Source organism: Phaenicophaeus curvirostris, chromosome 2 (assembly GCF_032191515.1).
Source record: "Phaenicophaeus curvirostris isolate KB17595 chromosome 2, BPBGC_Pcur_1.0, whole genome shotgun sequence".
Classification (NCBI taxonomy): Eukaryota; Metazoa; Chordata; class Aves; order Cuculiformes; family Cuculidae; genus Phaenicophaeus; species Phaenicophaeus curvirostris.
Window position 1 is genome coordinate 104,843,877 of NC_091393.1, and position 22,175 is coordinate 104,866,051.

General features: G+C 39.1%; 1 protein-coding gene across 1 annotated transcript in view; it reads left to right on the forward strand.

The window, feature by feature from the left end:
- The window catches only part of ZC3H6 (zinc finger CCCH-type containing 6), a 29,013-nt gene that overhangs the window by 4,215 nt on the left and 2,623 nt on the right, over nucleotides 1-22,175 (forward strand). Inside the window, exons 2-11 of the mRNA XM_069850283.1 lie at nucleotides 8,545-8,725; nucleotides 9,267-9,392; nucleotides 10,653-10,908; nucleotides 12,809-12,930; nucleotides 15,295-15,411; nucleotides 16,909-17,020; nucleotides 17,546-17,655; nucleotides 18,465-18,715; nucleotides 19,318-19,838; nucleotides 20,119-20,358. Coding sequence (XP_069706384.1) covers nucleotides 8,545-8,725; nucleotides 9,267-9,392; nucleotides 10,653-10,908; nucleotides 12,809-12,930; nucleotides 15,295-15,411; nucleotides 16,909-17,020; nucleotides 17,546-17,655; nucleotides 18,465-18,715; nucleotides 19,318-19,838; nucleotides 20,119-20,358 — 2,036 coding nt within the window. The remainder of the gene's footprint in view (nucleotides 1-8,544; nucleotides 8,726-9,266; nucleotides 9,393-10,652; nucleotides 10,909-12,808; nucleotides 12,931-15,294; nucleotides 15,412-16,908; nucleotides 17,021-17,545; nucleotides 17,656-18,464; nucleotides 18,716-19,317; nucleotides 19,839-20,118; nucleotides 20,359-22,175) is intronic.

Genomic DNA, 22,175 nt, shown 5'->3' on the forward strand with positions numbered 1-22,175 from the left:
CCTGCTTCTAACTGTGGTACTGTTCTTCCAGAGCCTCTCCTTCACCAGCTATGTGTCCCTGATGTATGTCCAGATAAGCCAAGCGAATAGAGACTCCACCCAGCCACCCCTTCTTATTTTTTGTTCCCAGTTTTGTCTTACAGCTGTCTTAGGAATTGCCTACTCCCTTTCCATGTACCAGTTCTGCACTCCTGTCCTCAGCAAGCGTGATTTACTCTCTGCTGTTCTAGCAGGTCTGTCTGGTTCACCGTAATTAAGACCTGCTCTGTTAAATTACAGCCGGTGGCAAGGAAATGGAAAAATGCAAGTGATGTGTTATAACCAAGATGAGTAACAGCGAATTGAAATCAGTATTTTATACCTTTGTACATTTTCTCTGTTACTGCTTAGTCAACACTGTATTGCAAAAGGCTTTGCCTTTGTCTTGTCTGGATCTGCGTGGCTCCTAAGCTCAGTGAAGCAGTGCAGCATCACAGATCAGGGAAGCATTTGTGGAGCGAAAGGGCTAAAGATCTCTAATCTGCAGCTGCTATTGTCCAGCCCGACTGCTCTCCCAGTCTCCCTTCCCATAAGGCATCCATCCATCCCTAGTTAAACTTCATGGCTTTTATGTGTCTCTTTTATTCTACCTGGTGCTTTAATGCAGTGTCCACATGTGTGTAGTTTGGTTAGAAAATGTTCACTTAGTACTGGTTATAGAGATTTTTTTTGTTAGTTCATCTCCGAAGAATGTGTTCATGTTAAATTTTAAGTTGTTTGTGATCACTGGATGCAACCTTGTAGTGATTTATTGGTTTTCAGCAAGGTGTCAAAACTTGCTTTGTCATTAGGAAACCAGGAAGCAAAGAGAGAATTGCTCCCAGATATGCCCTGTGGACAAACAAGGCTTACTTGCCATCCAGCAAACATTGCAGGAGTGGCAAAACCACTGGTGGCTGACCTAGCTGTTACTCTTTGTCCTCCTGGGCAGCAGGAGGTGGTCTGTCTGAATTTTTGTGATTTCTTCCACTGTAGTAAACCCCAGAGACTGGAGGTAGTCAGGTGGCAGGGTGAGAAGGTGGGCTCTCCACAAGTTGCTTGGTGGCCTCCAGCACCACCACAGGAAGCTATTTTTTGGCATGCGTTACTGCTCTCTTTCTTGCTTCCTTCCCCCGTTTTGTGGGAACACACTAGCTGTTAGAGTCAGCCCTGAGGATGAAAGCAAAACAGAGGTTAAAACCCCTAGGCAGTCTGGTCTAACTTTTTCACGATGAAATTTCACTGCCAGGCTGTAGATGAAAAAACATCATGTTTGCAGAGTGGCCAAAACCAATGGGTAGCTAGGAAGTGCCGTAAGGGACCTGCATGACATTGTCAAAGAAGCCAGTACCAGTTCTGGCTTGTGTTAACTGTGAAAACACCTTCTAGTTTTGTAGTGGGTTTTCTTATTCATAAATTCTTCAGTGTCACAGCGTGCTACGACAAATATTTTTTTGAAATTTAGCCCTTTAAGATCTTTAGACATGTAATTTTTGTGTCATCAAATTGCATCTTGAGTTACTGGGCTCTTCATAATATTATAAAACCATAATCTTACCTGTGAGAGTATTGAGTATTCATCATGTGGTAGTGAACAGGCCAGAAAGTAAGTGTAATGATAAGAAGAGATAGCTGTGTATGTCCGTGCAGTCACATGTGCTGCATAGCACTGTGGTTTTCTAAATGAGTTGCCTGTGGAAAATACATGCAGGAGGGTTACACAAAGCAGCAGGAGAGTATAAGGAGCTAGAATAGAGGGGTCATGGGATAAATCATCTTCAGAGTACTCAGAAAAACATGCCCAGAAGAAACTAGGGAGAAAAAATATCCTGGAGGAGTGTAAGGCTTTTTCACTACATCAGTCTTGACCAGTGTCGAAAACACTCATATAGTTTCCCATCAGTTTAAGCTTTCTCCCCTGCATTATGTGTCTGTATCACAGATACTTGAAGATCAGCAGAACAGGTGAATGGTGCTGCTAGCAGCCACTGTACGTATGGACTGTTAGCCTGTTGTTTCTATATAAGATGAGGTTTTGGACATACTGGATGTTTTCTGATGACCTATCTCTTCTAGAATTAATTACATTAAATAGAGGATAAGGGTTAACAATGCACTCACTTTAGGAAGAAATAAATTTTATTTTCTGTTTGGGCAGTAATATTAAGTTCTCACCAGAAATTAGTAGTTTCCTAAAAATAATTTATTACTTAATGTGTTAGAGATCTCTTCACGTATAAGGTTTGCATTCTTTCTCTTGTGCCCTGTATTTGTACAAGAAGTAAAAGGAAGATGTTTACAGCCTTTTAATTTGTTTTCTGCCAATACTTTATATAGTTTTGGTAATGCTTTTGATAAGTCTTGGCTACTTATATTCTCTTCAAGGCTTATTCTAATAAATAAAGTCAAACGCATCATATTGTAAACCAAAATGTCATTATTTTTAAATGAGACCTCTCCTCAGCTGTGAATCAGAGTTACAGAAAATGGACTTAAGATAATGTCTAATGATAGACATTCACATTTTTGTTGATTGATCTTGTTCATCTAAGTTCTTAAAACATATGGAAGTGTGGTTCTCGTGTCACACCTGGTCTGTCTGCAACTATGCTAAATATTTCTGCTAGGAAGACTGGAAAAACAATCCCATGGGGAGAAAAGCCTTTCAATTTTCTTAAAATATTTCAGAGCTACCATCATCAGTGTGCTGAGAAAATGCATCATGGATTTAGGAGCTTGAATTGTAACTCTTCTTTGAAAATTACTCAGATTAAGGGCAAGAAAGGTGAGGTAAATTGGAGTTTGAATGTTGAGAGTTAAACTGTAACCACTAGAGTAATGGGGAGTTACTCTAAACGTGGCTTTCAATTTCCCTAACCAAATATTTGCATAACTGCTCTTTCAGTTATTTCACCAGGCTGATTCTCTGAAAAATAATTTGGCTTCTGTGCCTTTCTAATCCATTTCAGAGATGCTCTAGAAATACACTTGGGGCAGTGGAAATGCTTAATGGTTTTGTTTTCGCATAGCCAGCAAGCTCCAAGTATCTGGGGATTGCGGAAGAGGGAGTAATCCATTAGTGATTTTAGTTCTTTCTCTTGCATTTGGAGATGAACTGATTTTTGTGTGTGTGCGTCCCCAGTCCTTCTACAGGTGCAGGAAGGACCACATCCAGTATGTTGCCATTTGCTTAGTTAGGATTTGTTTAGCTCATGGAGTCTAGGTGGTGTTAAGTTAATTTTGCATCTCCTGTGTTCTGGATTGCAGGATTGCATTTGCTGTCCTATGGTTTCTGAGAAATTAGTAGAACCATATGACAACTTGTTTTAATCATTCCAGTTATCTGAGGCTCTCTTATTGAAGGAGTTCCAGTGAGTCAGGCAGCGATATATGAACACCTCTAAGCAACTTCAACTGGGTGTTGAATGAGATGGTTTTGTTTCTCTTCCAAAAGGACTTTAAATACCCTAGGATGGGAAATGCTTGGTAATGCTGGCTGAGATCTCTAACTAGAGGTGGGTTAACCTCTTCCGTTATCTGTGCCAGAATTTTGTACTGCAGCTCTGCACTGTAATAGGTCAAGAATTAATTTCTGTTATTTGAAGACACATCAGATTTAGTTCAGCCTTTGAAAATACAAGGATAGAATACAAGAAAACAAAACATGACAGAAGTTAAAAATGTCCCTTCAGTGCAGAGGCTCTTTTTGACTCCTGAGGTATGTGTTGTATAGGCATCTTAAACTGTGTTCCCCCCACAGCTTGTTGGCATTATTTCAGTGAAGTTTCTCTTTTGTGGTCTATTGTTTTGTGGGGTAGGGTAGTTGAAAGAGAAGGAAATCTTGAAAAGGACAACAAAATTGTACTTCCTTTCTAGATCAAGAAAGTTTTGGGTCTTGTGTGTCAGATATTTCCAGCAATAACAGAAGCAAACTAAGATACTCTGTAAGCAAGAGGCTGTGCTTTGCAAAACAGAAGTTCATATTCTATAGTTACATCACTGTTGTGGTTTATTTGCTGTAGATTTTGCCAAAGGGAAAGCAACCTAACACTCGGACCCGTTTCCTAGAAAATCATCTGCTGGCCTGTTTTTTCCCAGACCACATCTGTTTGTTGACTTGTATTACTCATAGTGGAAAAGGAGGTAGTCTTGGGTCACATTTTCCAAAGCTGTTTGCTTTGGAAAGCCAGGTCTGTGGCATAAATGTAGGAAGTGGACTTCTAAAAGGTTCTCCATCCGCTTTCTAGCATATAGCTCTAGTTAGGATTTTAAATGGTGGACAAAGAGCCTGTAAAACAGAAGGCAGTTTCTCCCTTACGACTTCCTGTAAACTTTCTTTGAAGAGTAATTGAATTATTTCGCAGCAATGAGAAATTTTTGACCATTATATTTTCAAACCATATTTGTCTGGTCTTTTTTCTTTCTTTTTTTTTTTTTTTTTACATTCTTGCCATTCAGTGCTTGAAACAATCTAGGATGTTGTGGAAAGAACTCAGACATTTGGGAATTAGAGGGCTTTTGTAATCTTACCTTTGAAATGCAACCCAAAGGATAGTGTTATTGAGATTCTGCATGATTGTTTTAACTAGAAAGTTATTCAAGTCCTGAATGCATCCCAGAAGTGTAAATACATGATGGCAATTCTCAAAAGAACTGGTAACTGGTAAATACCTTATTTCCCAAAGAGCATTTTAGGTAGGCATTTTACTTAAGAGGATATTTTAATTGAGTAGATATCCATGAGAGAGCAAGTTTAGCTCATTTTGTCAAAATCTGAAATACTGTTTTTTTTCTGGTAGCTGCACATGCTTGATAAATATTTGTGTTTCATTTTCATTAGGCACACTTTATTAATTATCTCCTGGATGTCACACATGCTTTCTTGGGATATTATAAGAGGTACTGCAGAATTTGTCAGGGAATGCTGGACATAATGGGCACTGGTGTTTGAAGACAGATTTATTTTATGCTTGGGGTATCTTGGTGCTACGTTCTCCTTTGTGAGAGAGTGTGAGGATTGTGTGTAAGCAGATCTCCATGAGCTCCTCGTAAAGATCACATAAAAATGGGTTCTGAAGCTGCCTCTGTACTCACATTTGGTGCCCACTTGGTAGTGGGCATACCTTTATTATTATCATTGCAATTGCTATTATTTATTTATGTTATTTATTCAGAAGCTCACTTCGGCTTCACAGCTTCCTGTTGTTTTATATTTGCAATAAAAAATAATGTCCTTTTCAAAGTGTTTCCAAGTAAATGTTTAAGGCCAGAAGCAAAACTGGTGACCATTGCAGTTGCAATGTAACTAAACTTATGACATAGCAGTTGAGCAGTTTTTCTTACCTTTTTTCTAAGTTCCCTTTTGTTTTCCTGTATCCACAGTTGTATTTGGTGTGTGGGAGGGAACAGCCATGCCTTTAATCGGCTTTATTTCTGTGAATTTGTTCAGCCCCTTTCTGGCTGCTGCTGTCTACTTCAACAAGTGCTTCTGGCAAAGTCCTAAAAGTTCTCTTGCTACTTGCTGTGAACTTTCTTTTACCACCCATCAGCGTGAGTGATGGTCTGTAAATGACACCTTCTGTAATCTGAACAAAAAAAACCCCTTTTGTTCAGATTAGATCTGGGTTTTTTTAATGCCCATTTTTTAATATTTTGATATTTGGAAGCTTCTTATAATCTTCCATAGAATCACAGAATCACTGGGGTTGGAAAAGATCTCTAAGATCATTGAGTCCAACTGTCAGCCCAACGCCACTGTGCCTACTAAACCATGTCCTGAAGGGCCACATCAACATGTTTTTTGAACACCTCCATGAATGGAGACTCCACCACTTCCCTGGGCAGCCTGTTCACCACTCTTTCGGTAAAGAAGTTTTTCCTAATATCCCATCTGAACTTCACCTGGCACAACTGGAGGCCATTTTCTTACATCCTATCGCTTGTTACTTGGGAGAAGAGTTCAGCACCCACTTTGCTACAACCTCCTTTCAGGCAGTTGTAGAGAGCGATGTGTTGTCCCTTCAGCCTCCTCCAGGCTAAACAACCCCAGTTCCCTCAGCTGCTCCCCATAGCCTCTGTGCTCCAGACCCTTCACCACTCTGTTCCCTTCTCTGGATGTGCTCCAGCCCCTCGATGTCCTTATGGTAGTGAGATGCTGAAAACTGAACATGGTATGCGAGGTACAGCCTCACTGTCTTCCTAGTCCTGTTACTTCATGCTACCTAGCAAAACTGTCTTCAGTACTTGTTTAGAAGATTATTTTCTTCCATGTTCCAGAGTATTTTTTTCAGTTGCTAGTCAGACAGGCCGCTTTTAGAGTCCCCTAATGTAATAGATCATGTAATAAAGCAAAGCATCTCTCTTCATGAGCCTGGGGTGCATATAATTTGTCTTTGTGTGGCTGCAGTGAGCTACCTCAAGATGATAGGAAAGTGTTGCGGTTGCTGTAGGAACTCACCAGTAGTTGGGAATTAAAAGTGAAGAGGTGGTATCTTAAAACTAATGGGTTTATTCCATACCCTTTATGTTAGTTGATAATCTGGGGGAGCTGTCCATTTTTCAGTAATCTATAATCATATCTTGATTTTTGGGGGTTTGGTTGGTTGGGACTTTCTTTTGTTAGGTTTTGTGGTTTTTTTTTCATTGTGGTTGTTGAGTGTTTAGTTCTAAGAAGATGCAGGACATATGAAGTGGCAGTACAGCAGTCATGTCCTTCTGTTTTCTTTTCCCTTTAATACCCATTTACACTTCTTACAAAAAGCCAGACCTCTGGGTGGCTTCTAACTTCTTGAGCACTGTCTTCTACTGTGTAGTCTCACATCTTTTGCTTCCTGATGAGTTCTTCCCCCTTCCTACTGTTCATAGTCCCTTGAAATAGACAAGAGTTAATCATTAGGTTAGCTAATAATTTGTGGGTACTGGACTGAGTTGGACAAATTGTAAGGCATTTAAATGGAACCTAATTACTGCTTCTGTCCTAGTACCTTCTACTGCCCCTGCACTACTGTTTAAATTTGGTTTAAATTTGGTTTTTTATGTGGTTTTCTAGTATCTACAGGCTTTACTGCCCCCACCATCTCCTGAATCTTGTACATTCATAGAGCAAGAGTTTCAGACACTGCAGGGCTGATGGTGTTTTCAGGCAAACTCCATGTAAAAATTCGGAACTGAGTTTCCGTAAGGTTCCATGATGCCTGCAAAGGCTGAATTCCTGAAGCAGTGGTAGTGTAGAAATAATTACATAGAGCCAATTATAAACACTTAAAAGCAGTAAATTTTTGCACTACCAAACCCCAGCAAGTGCCAGGTACTAGAAGGGGAGTTAGCTTCAGCAGTCTGTCTGAAATAGAGATGAGAAGTAGGTTAGCTGGTGTTGTGCCCAATGTTTCTTTCATGGCAAAATATTTTTGAGGTTGTTATTGTTTGGGTCAGTAAACAAAACTTTATTTAAAGTCCTGTGTAATAACAGAAACTTTTTCCTTGCTGATGAAGAGAAGCACAAACTGTTCTGTTATTTGGTCTATATCTAAAGTGTTACATTTTGTGTATCTTTTTTTTAAACATCCTTTGTCGTTATTAGGATTTGAAGACTTCTGAGGCAGTTGCATTCATATGCAGAAGTTACATTCACATGCGTATTGTTCCATTTGCAGTATTTATTGACGTAGGAAACAACTCCCTACAAATATCAATGTTACATTTTATTAAAAAGAAAAAAGCTATCCTGAGTAGCTTAGAAAAACGGCATCATCAGATGTCTGTGGTCTGTCAGTTTTTGGATTCTAGCAAATGAAATTGAAATGATAACGACTCCTTTCTTGTCAGCTACTACTACTAATTGCTTTTGAAGAATCCTCTTAACTGCTGAATTAATTCATTTTCAAGTTGCTCTTGACTTTGGCCCTTACACCCTCAACAGAACAGACCCATCTTGAGTTCAGGAGCTGGTGTGTTGCAGAAATGTGTTTGTATTACTGTGCATTGTTTTTCCTGCAGTGTTCAACTGCTTGTTTTCATTATCGCTACTTTTTTGCTATATGAATTTTTGAGCATTTTAATTGCCTTGAATTTTGGCCACATCTGTTCTGCAAATAGAGCAACATGAAGTCATATAATTGTTATGGAAGTATTTCCATAAATGGTTAAACTACCTCTTCAGTTTGAAATGTGTTTAAGGGCAACAGAATGCTTTATATTGAACCATTTTTTTTCATATAGGTTAGAGAAAACTGTGTAAGAAGAGACTTGTTCTGAGAAGTAAAACAAACACATAGTTTTTAAATTTTAATTTTGCAGTGCATTTCAAGGCCATTAATGGCTTGCTTTCGATTTTTTTTTTGATAAAAGAAAATTCTAAAATCCTAATAGTTCTTGGGGTGTTACATGTATTAAAGTGTATATACATGTGTATAAAAATGAAACTGGGGGAAAGAAATACTGGGTGTGTTTAGTTCTTCAGCACTGTTGGACAGATGAGATTGATCATAACATGTAATTTTATTGTGTTGATATTGTTCCTCCCTACAGAGAAGATGGAGAGCTAGAAGATGGTGAAATAGATGATGCAGCATATGAAGATGTGAAAGAACATGGTACAAAAGGGGATGATAAACAGAAAAATGAAAAAGGACATAGAAAATCACGGAAGAAACGCAAAAAAGAGAAAGAAAAGAAAAAATCAAAAAGGAGAAGACGGGATAAACACAAGGTTAGGAAATTCAAACCCAAATATTGAAGGTCCTTTACTAAAAATCACAGAAATATAGTGTTCTTTTATGATTTCCTTTCTCAGTTTTCTGCAAAATAGTGTATCTAAACAAAATACTTGCAGTGCCGTAACAATGATTTTTTTCCCAGCAGAAGATGACAGGGTACTGATAACTTCCATGGGGATATGCAAGTTTCTAGCCATCTCCCAGATTTCTTAGCCTTCCAATAGCATCCCTGCTATGTGGTAAAGAAGGGTTATATCAGCTTCCTACCCATAGGAAGCTGATATAACCCAGGAAAACCACATAGCCCTCAGTGTTTACATTCGGAAGCCTCATCGGATCAGATCTCTTTCTTTGATAAAAAAGAGTGGGTCATCAAAGAGTGTGCTTTCTTCAGCCTCAGAAGCAGAGGGTTGTGAGAATTAGGAAAATATTTGCATTTATTGGGCTAATGCTTCCTTAAAGTATATACAAGCAGACCAGTTAAACAGATAATTACACAACAATGTCTGAGAACTATTTGGTTTTTTTTTTCAGCATAACTCTCCTTCCAGTGATGACAGTTCAGACTACAGCCATGACTCTGATATTGAGCGTTCAGAAAGATCACATAAGAAGAGTAGCAGCTCTTCATACAGAGATTATGATTCTTCGTTCAGTCAGGTAGCATTTTTTTAAACTGATTTCTCATGGCTTTTTAAAAAAATGCAAATGTAAATGATACAGTCCTCGAAGGCTGACTTGTTCGCAATGTCCGTTCTCTCAGGTTTAAATTAAATGCTTTAAATTGTTTAAAATGTTTTAAATTGGAAGGGGGAAGATTTAGATTAGTTATTAGGAAGAAGTTCTTCCCGATGAGGGTGGTGAGGCACTGGCGCAGGTTGCCCAGGGAAGCTGTGGCTGCCCCATCCCTGGAGGTGTTCAAGGCCAGGTTGGATGGGGCCTTGGGCAGCCTGATCCAGTGAGAGGTGTCCCTGCCCATGGCAGGGGGGTTGCAGCTGGATGGGTCTTGAGTTCCCTTCCAACCCAAACCATTCTATGATTTCAGGAAACACAACTAGTTCTCTTCTCCTTGGGTATATTTCCTACTGTAAAGCGTTATCTGTGGCACGAATGTAGGTGGTGTAAACAAGCCTGATACTATTTTTAACTCCATCTGGCAACAGCTAAGATACCTTTATTGTTGCCTGCATTGGATTTAGACTGTACTTAGAGGGAACAGCTCTTGGAAAGCCACCTTTAAATATCAAGCATTGATTCTACTTTCCAGTAGTTCAGTTTGTGCCGGCTTTGCTCAGTCTGTGCATCTCAATAGTCCTCCAGAGGCAGCGGATGAAAGAGAATGCCATTCTCTCAAACTGTGATAGGGCAGGCAAAGGCTTAATTAAACTCCAAAGGAGAGGAGACTCATTTTAGCCTGAAACCATTCCAGAAGCCTCTAAGCCCACCAAGTTTATTAACAAACTGAAGATCCTGTCTGCAGAAATTGGAGAAGCGAAAGTGCTGGTGTAGGAGTAGCCATAAGAAGTGTTTCATCCTGACTGACAGAGACGGGACAGATTGCATGGTATGTGTCCAAGATTGTCAGGATTGGAGATCATGAAGGAAAAAAAAATATTTTAATCATATTTCATCAAGGTAGCACTTCAAACTGCATAGGTTAAAATGCTTTGTCAACCTCACGGAGAAGTTTTCTGGAGTATAGATGCTGATGTGTTCTTTTTTAATCTTTTTTTTTCCAATTTTGATGTATTCAGAATCAAAAATAGTAATTTTTACTGAATACTGATTTTCACTGTGTGTTATTGTAGTAGACAGTGTGCCAATAAAACAGCATGAACCAGATTGTTTTGCAGGGCCGTTTGGAGGGGTGTTTTCTGAAATGTTGAGTTGCTTCTAAAGAATGCAATCCTTTTTGTACAGCACGGACATGTATCAGGAAATTACATGAGCTCACAGAAAATGCAACATAAAAAAAATGTGAAAAGTAAGGAGTATGATGACTACAGTCACTACAGTGATGAAAACTTTGGTAATTATAATGAGGAAGAGAAGGACGAAGATTTTGCTGATCAGCTTAAACAATACAGGCAAGCTAAGGAGACTTCCAGTAGTGACTTAGGACCTCCATTCTCAAAAGAGCCAGTGAAAAAACAGGGGATGAAAGGGGTCCAGAAAGGTAAGATCATTTGAATTGTTAACGATAGTAATGAATGGTGGCAGCCGTTGTAGCGTACATAATATCAGCATGTTTGTCTCAAGAGCTGAGTGAAGAAAGCTGCCAGTGGTGACTTTTGTATGAGCTTGCAGTCTCCCATCTGTAAGTGATACTGCATTCATTGTGAAGGAATAATATTGTGTGGTTGCACTTATGCATATATTGAATAAAAAAATCAGGTATTGGATAATGTGTATGTAGTAAATAAAGAAATTAAACCCTATTAAAAAGCTGAGATCTTTGTTGTGTAACTGCTTGAGTAAGAAATCATAAAAAGCTGTAAAGTGGCTTTCTGGTGTAGTTTATGAAAGCCTGAAATGAGATTTGATCTGGGAGAAGGAATGTAAATATGTTGATTCCGAAATCTAATTTAGGCCCTCTCCCCCCAAGAAAATTAGGTACCTGGGAATTTTTATAGGTGCTTGAATACTTATATCAGTATGCCTCAAGTATATACTGGTATCCTTTTGTTTTTCTTTATACAGCTTTTCTTGCATTCAAAGCTGGGCTGATACAGATGTTGGTGAAAAAGTGTTTCTTTAAAGCGATGTATTCCTGAAAAGGTCCTGCTGCCTTTATTTCAAGCCTTAGTTATGCAAGCCTGGTTATGCAAGCGTTCTTGTCTGAACATTTCACTTGGTGTCTGACCATTTCCTTACCATTGGAGTGCAAGTCATGGAGCCAGTTTACATCTTTGGCCTCTGTTTGGACTCCGCAGCCATCTGTCTTACTGCATGGGCTTACCCCTGGGCTGTGGAAGGCTCCGCAGTGGAGAAGGTGCACACCATTGACCGAGATAGCCTGATCTACCATCTAGAGACCCCTAACTTGTTCTTATCCCTTTCTCTATGAGATCAAGGTCTCATCTCAGAAATTGTCAGTTCAGTTTGCAAAATTTTCTCCCTTTAATCATAGCTAAAAGTTTGTCTCCTGGGCAAAATTTGAGCAGGGTTTTGTATGACAGTATGAATACCATATTAGTTCTTGGGAAGATACTGTGTGTTAAAACTGTCTTTCATTTACTACAGTGAAGATTTATTGTATTCTGGTTTGGTTTGCAGTAAAATAAATTGGGAAAAGATTGGCAGAATCTTTTTAGCTGAGACAAAAGTGGCTTTTGATGTGCTGCTGCTTGGTAATACTGCTTCAAAATCTCTATCTGCACATCATCTGAGATAATGTCAAGGTGTTTTTGCTGGAATCAGCCTTGCTGTCGCAGGGTGGCTAAGCAAGCGTGATGCCTACAGAACTTTCTAACTGGTTTTCTTTGGTTTAAAATTGATGAGAAAGCAGATCATGTCTTGGTGGCTCTAGTTGAGACCATTACTCCTGGCATGCTGGTAGCTGTATAATTACCCTCCTGAGGTTTCCAAACAGTTACCATTAAACGTTTTTATATTCAAAGCTGTTCTCTCATATTCCTTAGGTTGTGATCTCAGGTTTCTTGCATGTTGTGACAATGAAACATGCACACATGTCTGAATGCTGATTGTACTGGCTAGTTCTGTGTTCAGAAAGTGGCCAAATGGCACAGCGGATTTCAAATATTTAGGCTGCTTAGAAATAACATGTCTGCACTTCTAATTATGAAATGCTGCTTTGAATGAGATTAATTTTATATTCAGTTTGTCAGTCAGCTGTTGATTTGAAGAACTTTTCAAAGAGCAGGCAATTACACAGAATTACAATTGGCTGGTACAATTGTACTTGCCAACTCGTGATTCATGATAGTTATTTAGGAATTCAGACTGCAAAAAGGTAGATACTAAATGTGTTAGTTATCTATATTCAATATCACTACATAACCAAATTTTTTTTTTAATTTCTGAGGTCATTTAAAGAGGCCATTGCTGTTTTTCAGGTATTTCTCAGAGAGGTAATAATTACAATGTTGGTCGAGGGCGTGGAATGCAAAAGAAATTAAAACGTAAAGATCGTGGAAGGGGAAGAGGGGGCAATAAAGGATCTGACGGCTTTCATGAGGTACATGGAATTAAAGCTGAATTCCTAATGTAGTTGTTCAAATGACTGGATGCTTTGCTTTCACAGATGAGTATTTAAAAATACATAGCTTTAAACATCTCTCTAGAAAATCACTACCATTTTCCAGTGCTTGATGTACAGATTATAATTGATAAACTAATACCTAATTTTCTTGTTTTTCTTGGAAATACGAAAAACTAGCAGAAGGTGGTTTATGAGCTTTGGTTTTGAATAGTGCACGAACTTCAATGTTAACTGTGTCTGAAATAAGGTGTTTTGATATTACCAGTTCACCTCAGATTTTTCAGTAAAGAAAATGGACACCTTCACAACTTTTGCCAGTGAATCCTGAAAGGTTCTCCTTCTCTTTCCATAGCTGTGACTGTGGAAATGGAAATATATGTGACCTTGGTTTTCATTTAGTGATTCTTTGCACAGGAATTAGAGAAAACATAGTGTTCAATATTGCCACAGTATTTGTAAATTTCTCAATCCAGTCTTCATTTACGTGAAGAACAATACAAAATTGATTATTAATGCATCAAATCCATCCATGGCTGAAAAAAATTACCTAAGCCAAATCATATTTAAGTGTGTATAGTGCCACTAAAATGTCTGTGGTTTTTCCTCTGTCCTACACTCAAGCATGCAAATTGCTGGCTTCTCACTAGCGCCCTGATGTAAAATTCAACAATGTTAATTTTTCCCTGCATTCTCCAGCTGTTCTAACTCTCTGGGTCTCCTGGGTGGTCCTGGTCAGATTTTCCTTTCCCTGCTCTGCATGTGGTAGGGAAAAGGATAGCCGTTTGATCTGATAGGATGATGCCCTGTTTATAGGACAAGTCCTTGTTGCTGTAGAGCATGCCCTGCCTTCCAGCCCTGTCTCCCAAGCCATGGGGAAGGGTGGAGAGAAGGCAGCAGCTGTAGGCAGGTCCCAGCAGGGCTGGGAAGCAGAAAAGAGAAAGCTCTGCTTCTTGCTACAGCGAAATAATGAATTCTGTGATGCAGGTGCTGAGCTGCGTAGCGTGATAGGGTAGCCACTGAGACTCCTGAGCTGCATAGCGATGTGCCTGGGATTCTTGGGGATGCGGTGGGAGCGTTTAAGCCTTCCTTGGGCCATAGTTTCAAGTGCTTTGTGGTGTGGGTTGGTCACTGGTTTGCAGTCTTTCCGGAGAGACTTGAGACGTTGTGTTCATGTGATATTTGCGTTCATCTTGAAATGGATCAGGTATTATATTTAAATCTGCTTTGTCTGAAGCAGCTGAGGTTTCTCTGGAGTTAATGTTTTCAGAGTAGAAAATGGATCTTGACTGATCCAGGAGTGGCATTTCTAGCTCAAAGATTTTTGTTTCTCAATGTCAACAAAATCTGCTAATCATTCTTAGTGTTAATGGTTTGTGACATTGCTTAATCTGAGCAAAATGAGACCAGACGCTTGATTTGCTGATGCATGTGTGTGCTCACAGTTCAGTGTGATGACTTTGGAGAACCACATCCATTCTCTTCAGAAGTTCCTACTCACCAGTCAGATCCCTGTTCACTTCTTTGAAAATCAGTGTTTTGTTTCTATCACCAGATCAGTAGGCAGTCACGCACCACTGCAAAGATGGTGTTTGTGTCTACCCTTTGTTGCAGTGGCTGTCTGCTTCCATGACTTCAGTAGCTCTGTCCTCCATGCCTGTCCCAGACTTTCTAGTTAGACGAGTTTACCAAGGTTTCTTTAGTTTATCTCAGGTGCAGATGCCATGTGAGAATCAAATCATAAGACAGAATAATTATTTGCCTCATCAGGTACATAATATTGTTTGGTCATGACTGAATTGTGTTTCCTCTCTGCTTTGCCTCATAATAGAAGCAAGCAGGTTATTTTTCTTTGAATGGGAGAAAAAAAGAAAACAGATAATCTGGAGATAACAATCATGTGGGAAGCACCTAGAGGGGGGAAGGATTGGCAAAGTGTAGCATTGTGGTTAAGGCAGTGATCTGGAAGCCTGGATGGTTACTCAGTGTCTGGCTGTCTGCAGAGGTGTCCTTAACCAGGGGTTGGTTGGCACTGACTTAGTGGGTGCGCTGTCAAATGAAATGTGAGACACACTGTCCATTCAGTGAAGTTATTTGTGTCTGGTTTTACTGTAAGAAGTTTCTGAATTGGTTGCTTTTTATAAGAAAGACTGTATTAAAGCAGCTGACAAAAAGTATGTGTATTTACCTGTACTTTGAGCTGTGAATATAATAATTCTAAGAACTTAATTCATGGTGTAGTTAATCACAGTTTGGGGTAATTAGTGCACCAAGTACACTCTAGCTTTTTTTGCAACTGTGCTTAATAACTAAGCATCGGCGGGATGTTAATTTTTCTTACAGGACGGCAAACCAGTGAAGAAATGGGTTAATATGAGCCAGGAGTTCATAAATCAGCACACAGTGGAACACAAAGGCAAACAAATCTGTAAATATTTCCTTGAAGGGAGGTGTATTAAGGTAATTATGCACTGTGTATCTCAGTCTGCTTCTTTGGAAGGGGAGAAGATGCTCTGTTCTTTTATGCTTAAGCTGATGCAAAGAAAACTCGTATGTTGAAACTCAGTGTTTTGAATATTTGTAGATAAATGCCAACAAAAATACTTGGGGGAAAAAATATCCCCTCCTATTATGCATTTTGAGTTCTGAGAATTTCTATTTAAAATTATTATGTTTGCTTATTAGTATATACAGTAGAAACATCTGCAGTAATAGCATAAACTCAGTCTGACAGTATCAATTGTAAATATATATCAAATCTAACAAATATGGGTGTAAACAGGCAGTGATTTCTGCATGTATATTTCTCTTTTATGTGCTACTGCAAAGTTTGAAACATTGAAGGAATTGCTTAATTATGCAAAATTGTTTCTCTCTCTAAAGTAAAAAGTAGGGTTGTAGTAATAGTTGCCCTACCAAAGAATCATCTTCCTTCAGCCAGCAAGTGGAAGGCAGCAGAAAGAAGAGAAGCTATTCAGAACAGTCAGCTGTCAAGCAAAAGCCCTATCAAGACAGTTTCTTTTTACATTAAAAAATTGCTATTGCTTCACTTTGAAGCTTCTGCTGCTGTGGAGTTGAATCCTCTGATGTCACACTAGTTCAGTCAGTTAGAAAACACACTTAAGAAAAACCACATACTTCTCGAGTGAGTGTGTAATTTATATTTGGTTTTTCTGTTTATTTAGAGGTAGACTGTTTTCTGTTTCTTTTTCAAATAGTGAAAGTAAAGGTGAAAATTCGTATGCTTTTTTTCCGAAACTGGGAGGAATTGAAAATGATACATTTGTCTATTTTAGTATGCTGTACTCAGTGACATGAGTATTTGCTGCCACCTTCAGTTTTAAAAGAAGTGGTTGAAGGGGCACAGTGCATTTTTCATGAAAATAAATACAAAAAATAAGCAAAAAAAACTCTCCTGCAAAGTAATCCTAATGGATAATGTGATACGATTGATGTAAACTTGATGTTATTTGGATTCTATTATTTCTTTGTGGAAGAGTATTAATACTTTGCTTGTAGGATTTTTCTACACTTTGCTTGTTGGATTTTTCTATGTTGTCCCACACACCCTTAAAACGGAGTCAGGTTTTTCTGATCAAATGTATATTGTCTATATGGAAAAGAATTTCAGTAAAGTATTTGTGTAAATGCCTTTTTAGTGCAAATTGGTAGGTGGAGACAGAGCAAAGAACTGGTACCATGAGGCCAGCTTATTTTCTGTGACTGTTGCGTATATTCTTGATTGAATCCTGATTCAGGAATTGTTAGTCTGTATCCAGGCCCCTCTATTCACTTTTTTTTTGGGACGTGTTTATAGTGCAATTCTGTGTTAGTAAACATAAAACGTTTAAATTCCACTAAGGAGGATGTTTTTCTTTAAATATGGAGTTGCTTAGTATTTCAGATTGATAATGTCTTTTCTTGTTGTTGTTTATTTTTCCTTTTTTTTTCTTATAGGGAGAGCAGTGTAAATTTGATCATGATGCAGAGATTGAAAAGAAAAAGGAGATCTGCAAGTTTTACATACAGGGTTACTGCACCAAAGGAGAGAATTGCATTTATTTGCACAATATCCTTTAAGAAAATAATTGAATTAAACTAGAAGTTTGTATTTTATTTAATGCAAGTGATTTTTAAGGGTAACTATTTAGTTTTTTAAGAGACTATGCCAAGGACTATGTAGATTTGCTCCAGGAAGATTTATTTTTCTGCTCAAATACTTAGGAGGAGAAAATATGTATAAAATTATTGGTTTGCTTTTGGTCTTAAGGATTTTTAATATTTTGAAAGATAAAACCGCTTGAAGTTAGATGGGTTTGCCTGTATACTTTTAAAATCCTAACCTGTTCTTGTTTGTTGTAAAGAACTGTCTTTTAGTCTGAAATTGAGACCTTCATCTTTTTAATCACAGTTTTAGAATCAAATAAAAAATTATGCTAAGGCCACAGGAATGTAATTAACAGAATGCTAAGCAGAACTAGGAAGTAAGTTGGTTATTAGCTTTCAAAATTCTCAACTTATTGCTTTGGAAAGTTTAAGTACTAGTGCAAACTGGAAATCAGCCTCTGTTAGGAATCCTTAATGCATTGCTTACATGAATTCCCTTGCAAGTTCTACCACACAGGAGCAAAATGCTATCAAGGAGATAAGTGCAAATTTTCTCACGCTCCTCTGACTGCAGAAACAAAAGAGCTGTTGGATAAGGTGAGCAATTCTTAAATCTGTAAATACAAGGTTTGTTTCTAGAATAAATAGGGGGAAAGTTCTAGAAATGTTTGTGGGATTCTTAAGGAGTATGATGCTAAACAGGAATGATATTAAGTTTCCCTGTTGCTCTTCAGCACAGTAAGTCTGTGACCAGGTTCAACTACAGGAATTCCTCTTGTCATCAGTTACTCAGTTATTTTTTAGCCGTATCAGACTCATTTTCACAACTGAAGCTTCTGCCCATGGACTTTCTTTTGCATCCGTTTCAATGGAAATCTTCATGTGCTCGTTTAACAAGACGTGTGGGTTGCTTTCATGTTGTCTACCTTTAGCTGCCTAGAAGTTAGATATCATCTACCTGACTTCTGCACTAAGGATGGGGAATGGAATTAGGTGCCTCCTCTGAATGATTCATGAAATCTTGACCTTTTGTGTTAAGTAAGATACTTGTGTCTCCTTCCCATTACTATACAACAGGCCTTAACAGAAAAGCGGCCTGAATTTAACATGAGAAACATTATGAATCTTAGAATGAATCCTTCAGTTTCTGTAACTTAAAATTACTGTTTCAAGGATGTGGACTTGTGTGAAATTGTCCTTTCCTGACTAGAGAAATGGTTTTGTTCCTGGCTGTAAATTGATGTCCTGTGGAACAAGCAATAAAGGATTTATAGTTCATCTAAGTTTGATGTCAATATATAGGAGTATTGTAGCAGGTAATTGTATTTAAATGGGAAGTTCAAGATTAAATTTAAATGCATATACTGCAAAATTAATGAAGTGTTTGCTATGCTGCTTTGTTCTAGGTTTTGAATAATGAGGAGGAGCCACAAAATGAAGATGAGAAAGAACTGGAGGAACTCAGAAAGCGTGGCATAGTTCCTCTCCCTAAGCCACCACCAGGTGTTGGACTTCTGCCAACCCCAGAGCAATATCCGTTTTCTGAGTCTGATATGGAAAACTATCAAGATCCTTCAGGAGATTATAAGAAAATACCATCTCTCTTTGAAATAGTTGTGAAGCCTACTGTGGATTTAGCACACAAAATTGGGAAAAAGTAGGTGTTAGAATTTTGTGTAGGACTCTCCTTAAAGCGTGCCTGCATAAATATTTAAACAGTTCTCTTGGTTTCTGATAGAAATACGTAATTATGAGTATATTGCTAAGTTAATGATCTGTCAAATATTGGCTATCATAATTATTTACCTATTTAATTTTTTCCATAGGAGAGAACTTACTGAGCCATGACCTTCTAGAAGGTCACTCCATTGGCTTTTGTTTTGGCTCTGTGCCTCTGTCCGTTTGCAGGTTGAGCAAAGTTATGTAGTTATTTTTTTCTTGGCCAAAGCCAGCCAACACTTCTGATTAAGACTACTGGTCTTGTGGTGTTTTAAACTCTTAATTGTAGCAAATGTCCATTTCTGCATGTGCTAATACTGAAGCAGTGTTCTAGTTCCAGACAAGCTCTGTCATATGCAATGCATATAGTTGCAAAATATAGTTAGAAAATGATTTTGCCTCTTTCAGGTTTTTATCCAACTTAATATAAAATAAGTACAAACAGACATCTCTTAAGAATGAGGAGAAGGAGGAGATAGCTAATAGGCTGTTGATCTTTGTGGGTGCAAAATGTGATTCACTCATTTTCTTTCCCTGCAGGCCACCGACCTTCTATAACAGTGGATCACCTCCAAGACAACCATTCCAGGGAAACGACCCTCATTCTCAGCATATGTATAATCCAGGCTCAAGTCCAGGGCCGGGACCTGGCATGTCACAAGGACATAATGGACCACCAGTACACCCAGGTTCTCCTGGACATCACCCATGCACAGGGCCTCAAGGCCCGGGAATGCCACAGAGTCCTCCTATGCAGGGTGTACCACCAGGCTTTCTCGGACCACAGAACCAGTCTGGTATGCCTATGCAAGGACAGCAAGGCGGTCCACCTCTCACACCACCGGGGCTCGGTGGATCATACAATGCTCCAGGAGTTCAAGGACATATGGTGAATATGCCAAGAGAGAATCATTGTCCTCCAGGGCCACAATACCAGCAGATGCCTGGTGAACGGCAGCCGAACATGAATTACGAGCCTATCCAGAACCCAGCTGATTTCTACGATAATTACTATTCTCATCAAGCTGTACATAACTTCCAGCCAGCTAATAACTCTGGTGGTAAGGACATTTAAAAATGGTTCCTTGATGTCTTGATATGGTGCTTTACATTTGTGCAGTGTTGAAACATCACAGCTCCAAAGCTGAGCAGCTTAAAGAGTTTTGTTTGAAAGACAAACCTGCTGGGATATCTTCAGTGTATAGGCTTTTTCAGCTGATGCTTTCCAGCTGTGTCATATAAGTCACATTAGTTTTGCTTGATTGTGTTTTATGTTTTTATCTCCTCTGCTGTAAAAGCTCGTATGGGTTAGCTGCTAACTTTTTTTTTTTTGTACTGCAGATGGCACATGGCACGGAGAATTTACAGATCACCAGGCTCACCTAATGGCTCAAGAGTCACATCAAGGTGGAAGTGAGTCAGACTGCATGAGTAGCCATATGGGCCATAAACCAGCCATTAATGTACCGGATTTTCTTCCGGCAATGCAGAAGGCCCTTTATGCAAGACTTAGTCAAAAGCATCAAAGAGATGGAGACTCTGTCAGTAGCCAGGGTCAGAGGGCAATGAGCAAAGACGAAGGTAAAGATAATTTTGTTAGAGTTCCAAGCATACTTACTGGCAGTGCATTAGCCTGGAACAAATCCGTGACTTGGATTTTCATGACCTTACTGTTCACAATTATTGTGAATGAGCAAGTACCAACTCAAATAATATTTTCAGCTGAATATACTTGCTTTCATTTTCAGCTTGTTCTAGGATTTTAGTATAGGCTTAGCTGTTGCATTCCAGTTGCATTTCTCCAAGGAGAAAGATCTGTGGATAATTTTTGGATGTGACTTGCACTTGTAAAAGGTTCTGTTGTTGATAGCTCCATTACTTATTCAAGTCCTTGATTGAAACACAGAGTTTGTTATTTCTAACTGCCAGTACTGCCCTTTGATCATTTTTGCATATTCCATTTGTCTAGAGCAGTAGTTTTTACCTCTGTGATAGCTGAAATGTGCAGTGTTTAATCTGAGTGTCTCTTCTGTAACCTGGACAATGAAAAGCAGTAAACCTGTAGATCAGATTCAGCCACACAGAGTACATTTGTCCCTTGGCCTGCTTCCTACTGCGCCCTTTTCTGAGGCTGCTAGGTTGTGATCAGTGATGCACCTTCTGTCTGACCAAAAAGCAGCTGCTGTATCCAACGTTTTTGAGGACCTTACCAATATAATTCTGATGAGAGAGATCTGGAGTTGCAGCCCTTCAGGCTGCATACAAAACCAGTGACCTAGAGTGAACTATTCTTAACTGAAGGCCTCTCACTAGTGCTTTAGAGTGACTGAGCCTTCTGTCTAGAGGACTTGGAGAAAGCAGTTTAATGGAAGAATCTTCCTGTTAGCTGCCTTCTTTTGGCTTCACCATTTCACTCCCTGTTCTTGAATGTTGTGTTGTACAGGAAGCATTGAGGAAACATGCATTACTGGGTTTTGACGTCATTTTTTGTTTTACTGAGCCAGAATAGACCATCAGTCTCCTTCAGGCTCAGGTTATGGGCCTGAGCACACAGCTGTGTTGATAAGGCTCTCCAGAAGATGCTTAAGAATGTAGCTGTTAAAGGGGAAAATGGGAAAGAAAAAAAAAAAAGATAATTTCCACATTTATAGTTTACCTCCTTTTAAGACCACTGTATGGTGCCATTTTATGTCTTATTCTGCTGCCCCACAATGAAGGTCAATTTCATCAAGACTCCTGATTTTAATTGGTTTTTAACTAGTACTGTTAGGAAATAATTGTTTGAAAGCAGGTTATTTTGCCAGTTTAATATTGACAGAGGGATATCTGCAGAGAATGCAGCGGAATTTGGAGTCATAGAATTATAGAATGGTTTGAGTTGGAAGGGACCATGAAGGTAATCCAGTCCAAGCCCCCTGCAGTGAGCAGGGGCACCTTGCACTGCATCAGGTTGCTCAGAGCCATCCAACCTAACCTTAAATGTTTCCAGGCATGGGGCATCCACCACCTCTCTGGGCAGCATGTGCCAGTGCCTCTCCACCCTCAGCAAAAAAAAATTTCTTCCTAATACCCAGTCTAAATCTCTCCTCTTTCAGCTTAAAACCTTTACCCTCGTGCTATTGCTACAGGCCCTGCTGACAAGTTTTCCCCCATCTTTCTTATAAGCCCCCTTTAAGTATTAAAAGGCCGCAGTAAGGTCTCCTTGGAGTCTTCTCTTATCCGAGCTGAACAACCTCAATTCTCTCAGCCTCTCTTCATAGGGGAGGTGTTGCAGGCCATTGATCATTTTAGTGGCCTCTTCTGGGCCCACTCCAACAGTTCCATGTCTTTCCTGTGCTGAGGACTCAGCTATCTCAGATAGCTACAGTTATGTCAGATTTTGCTTATGTTAGTTTTCT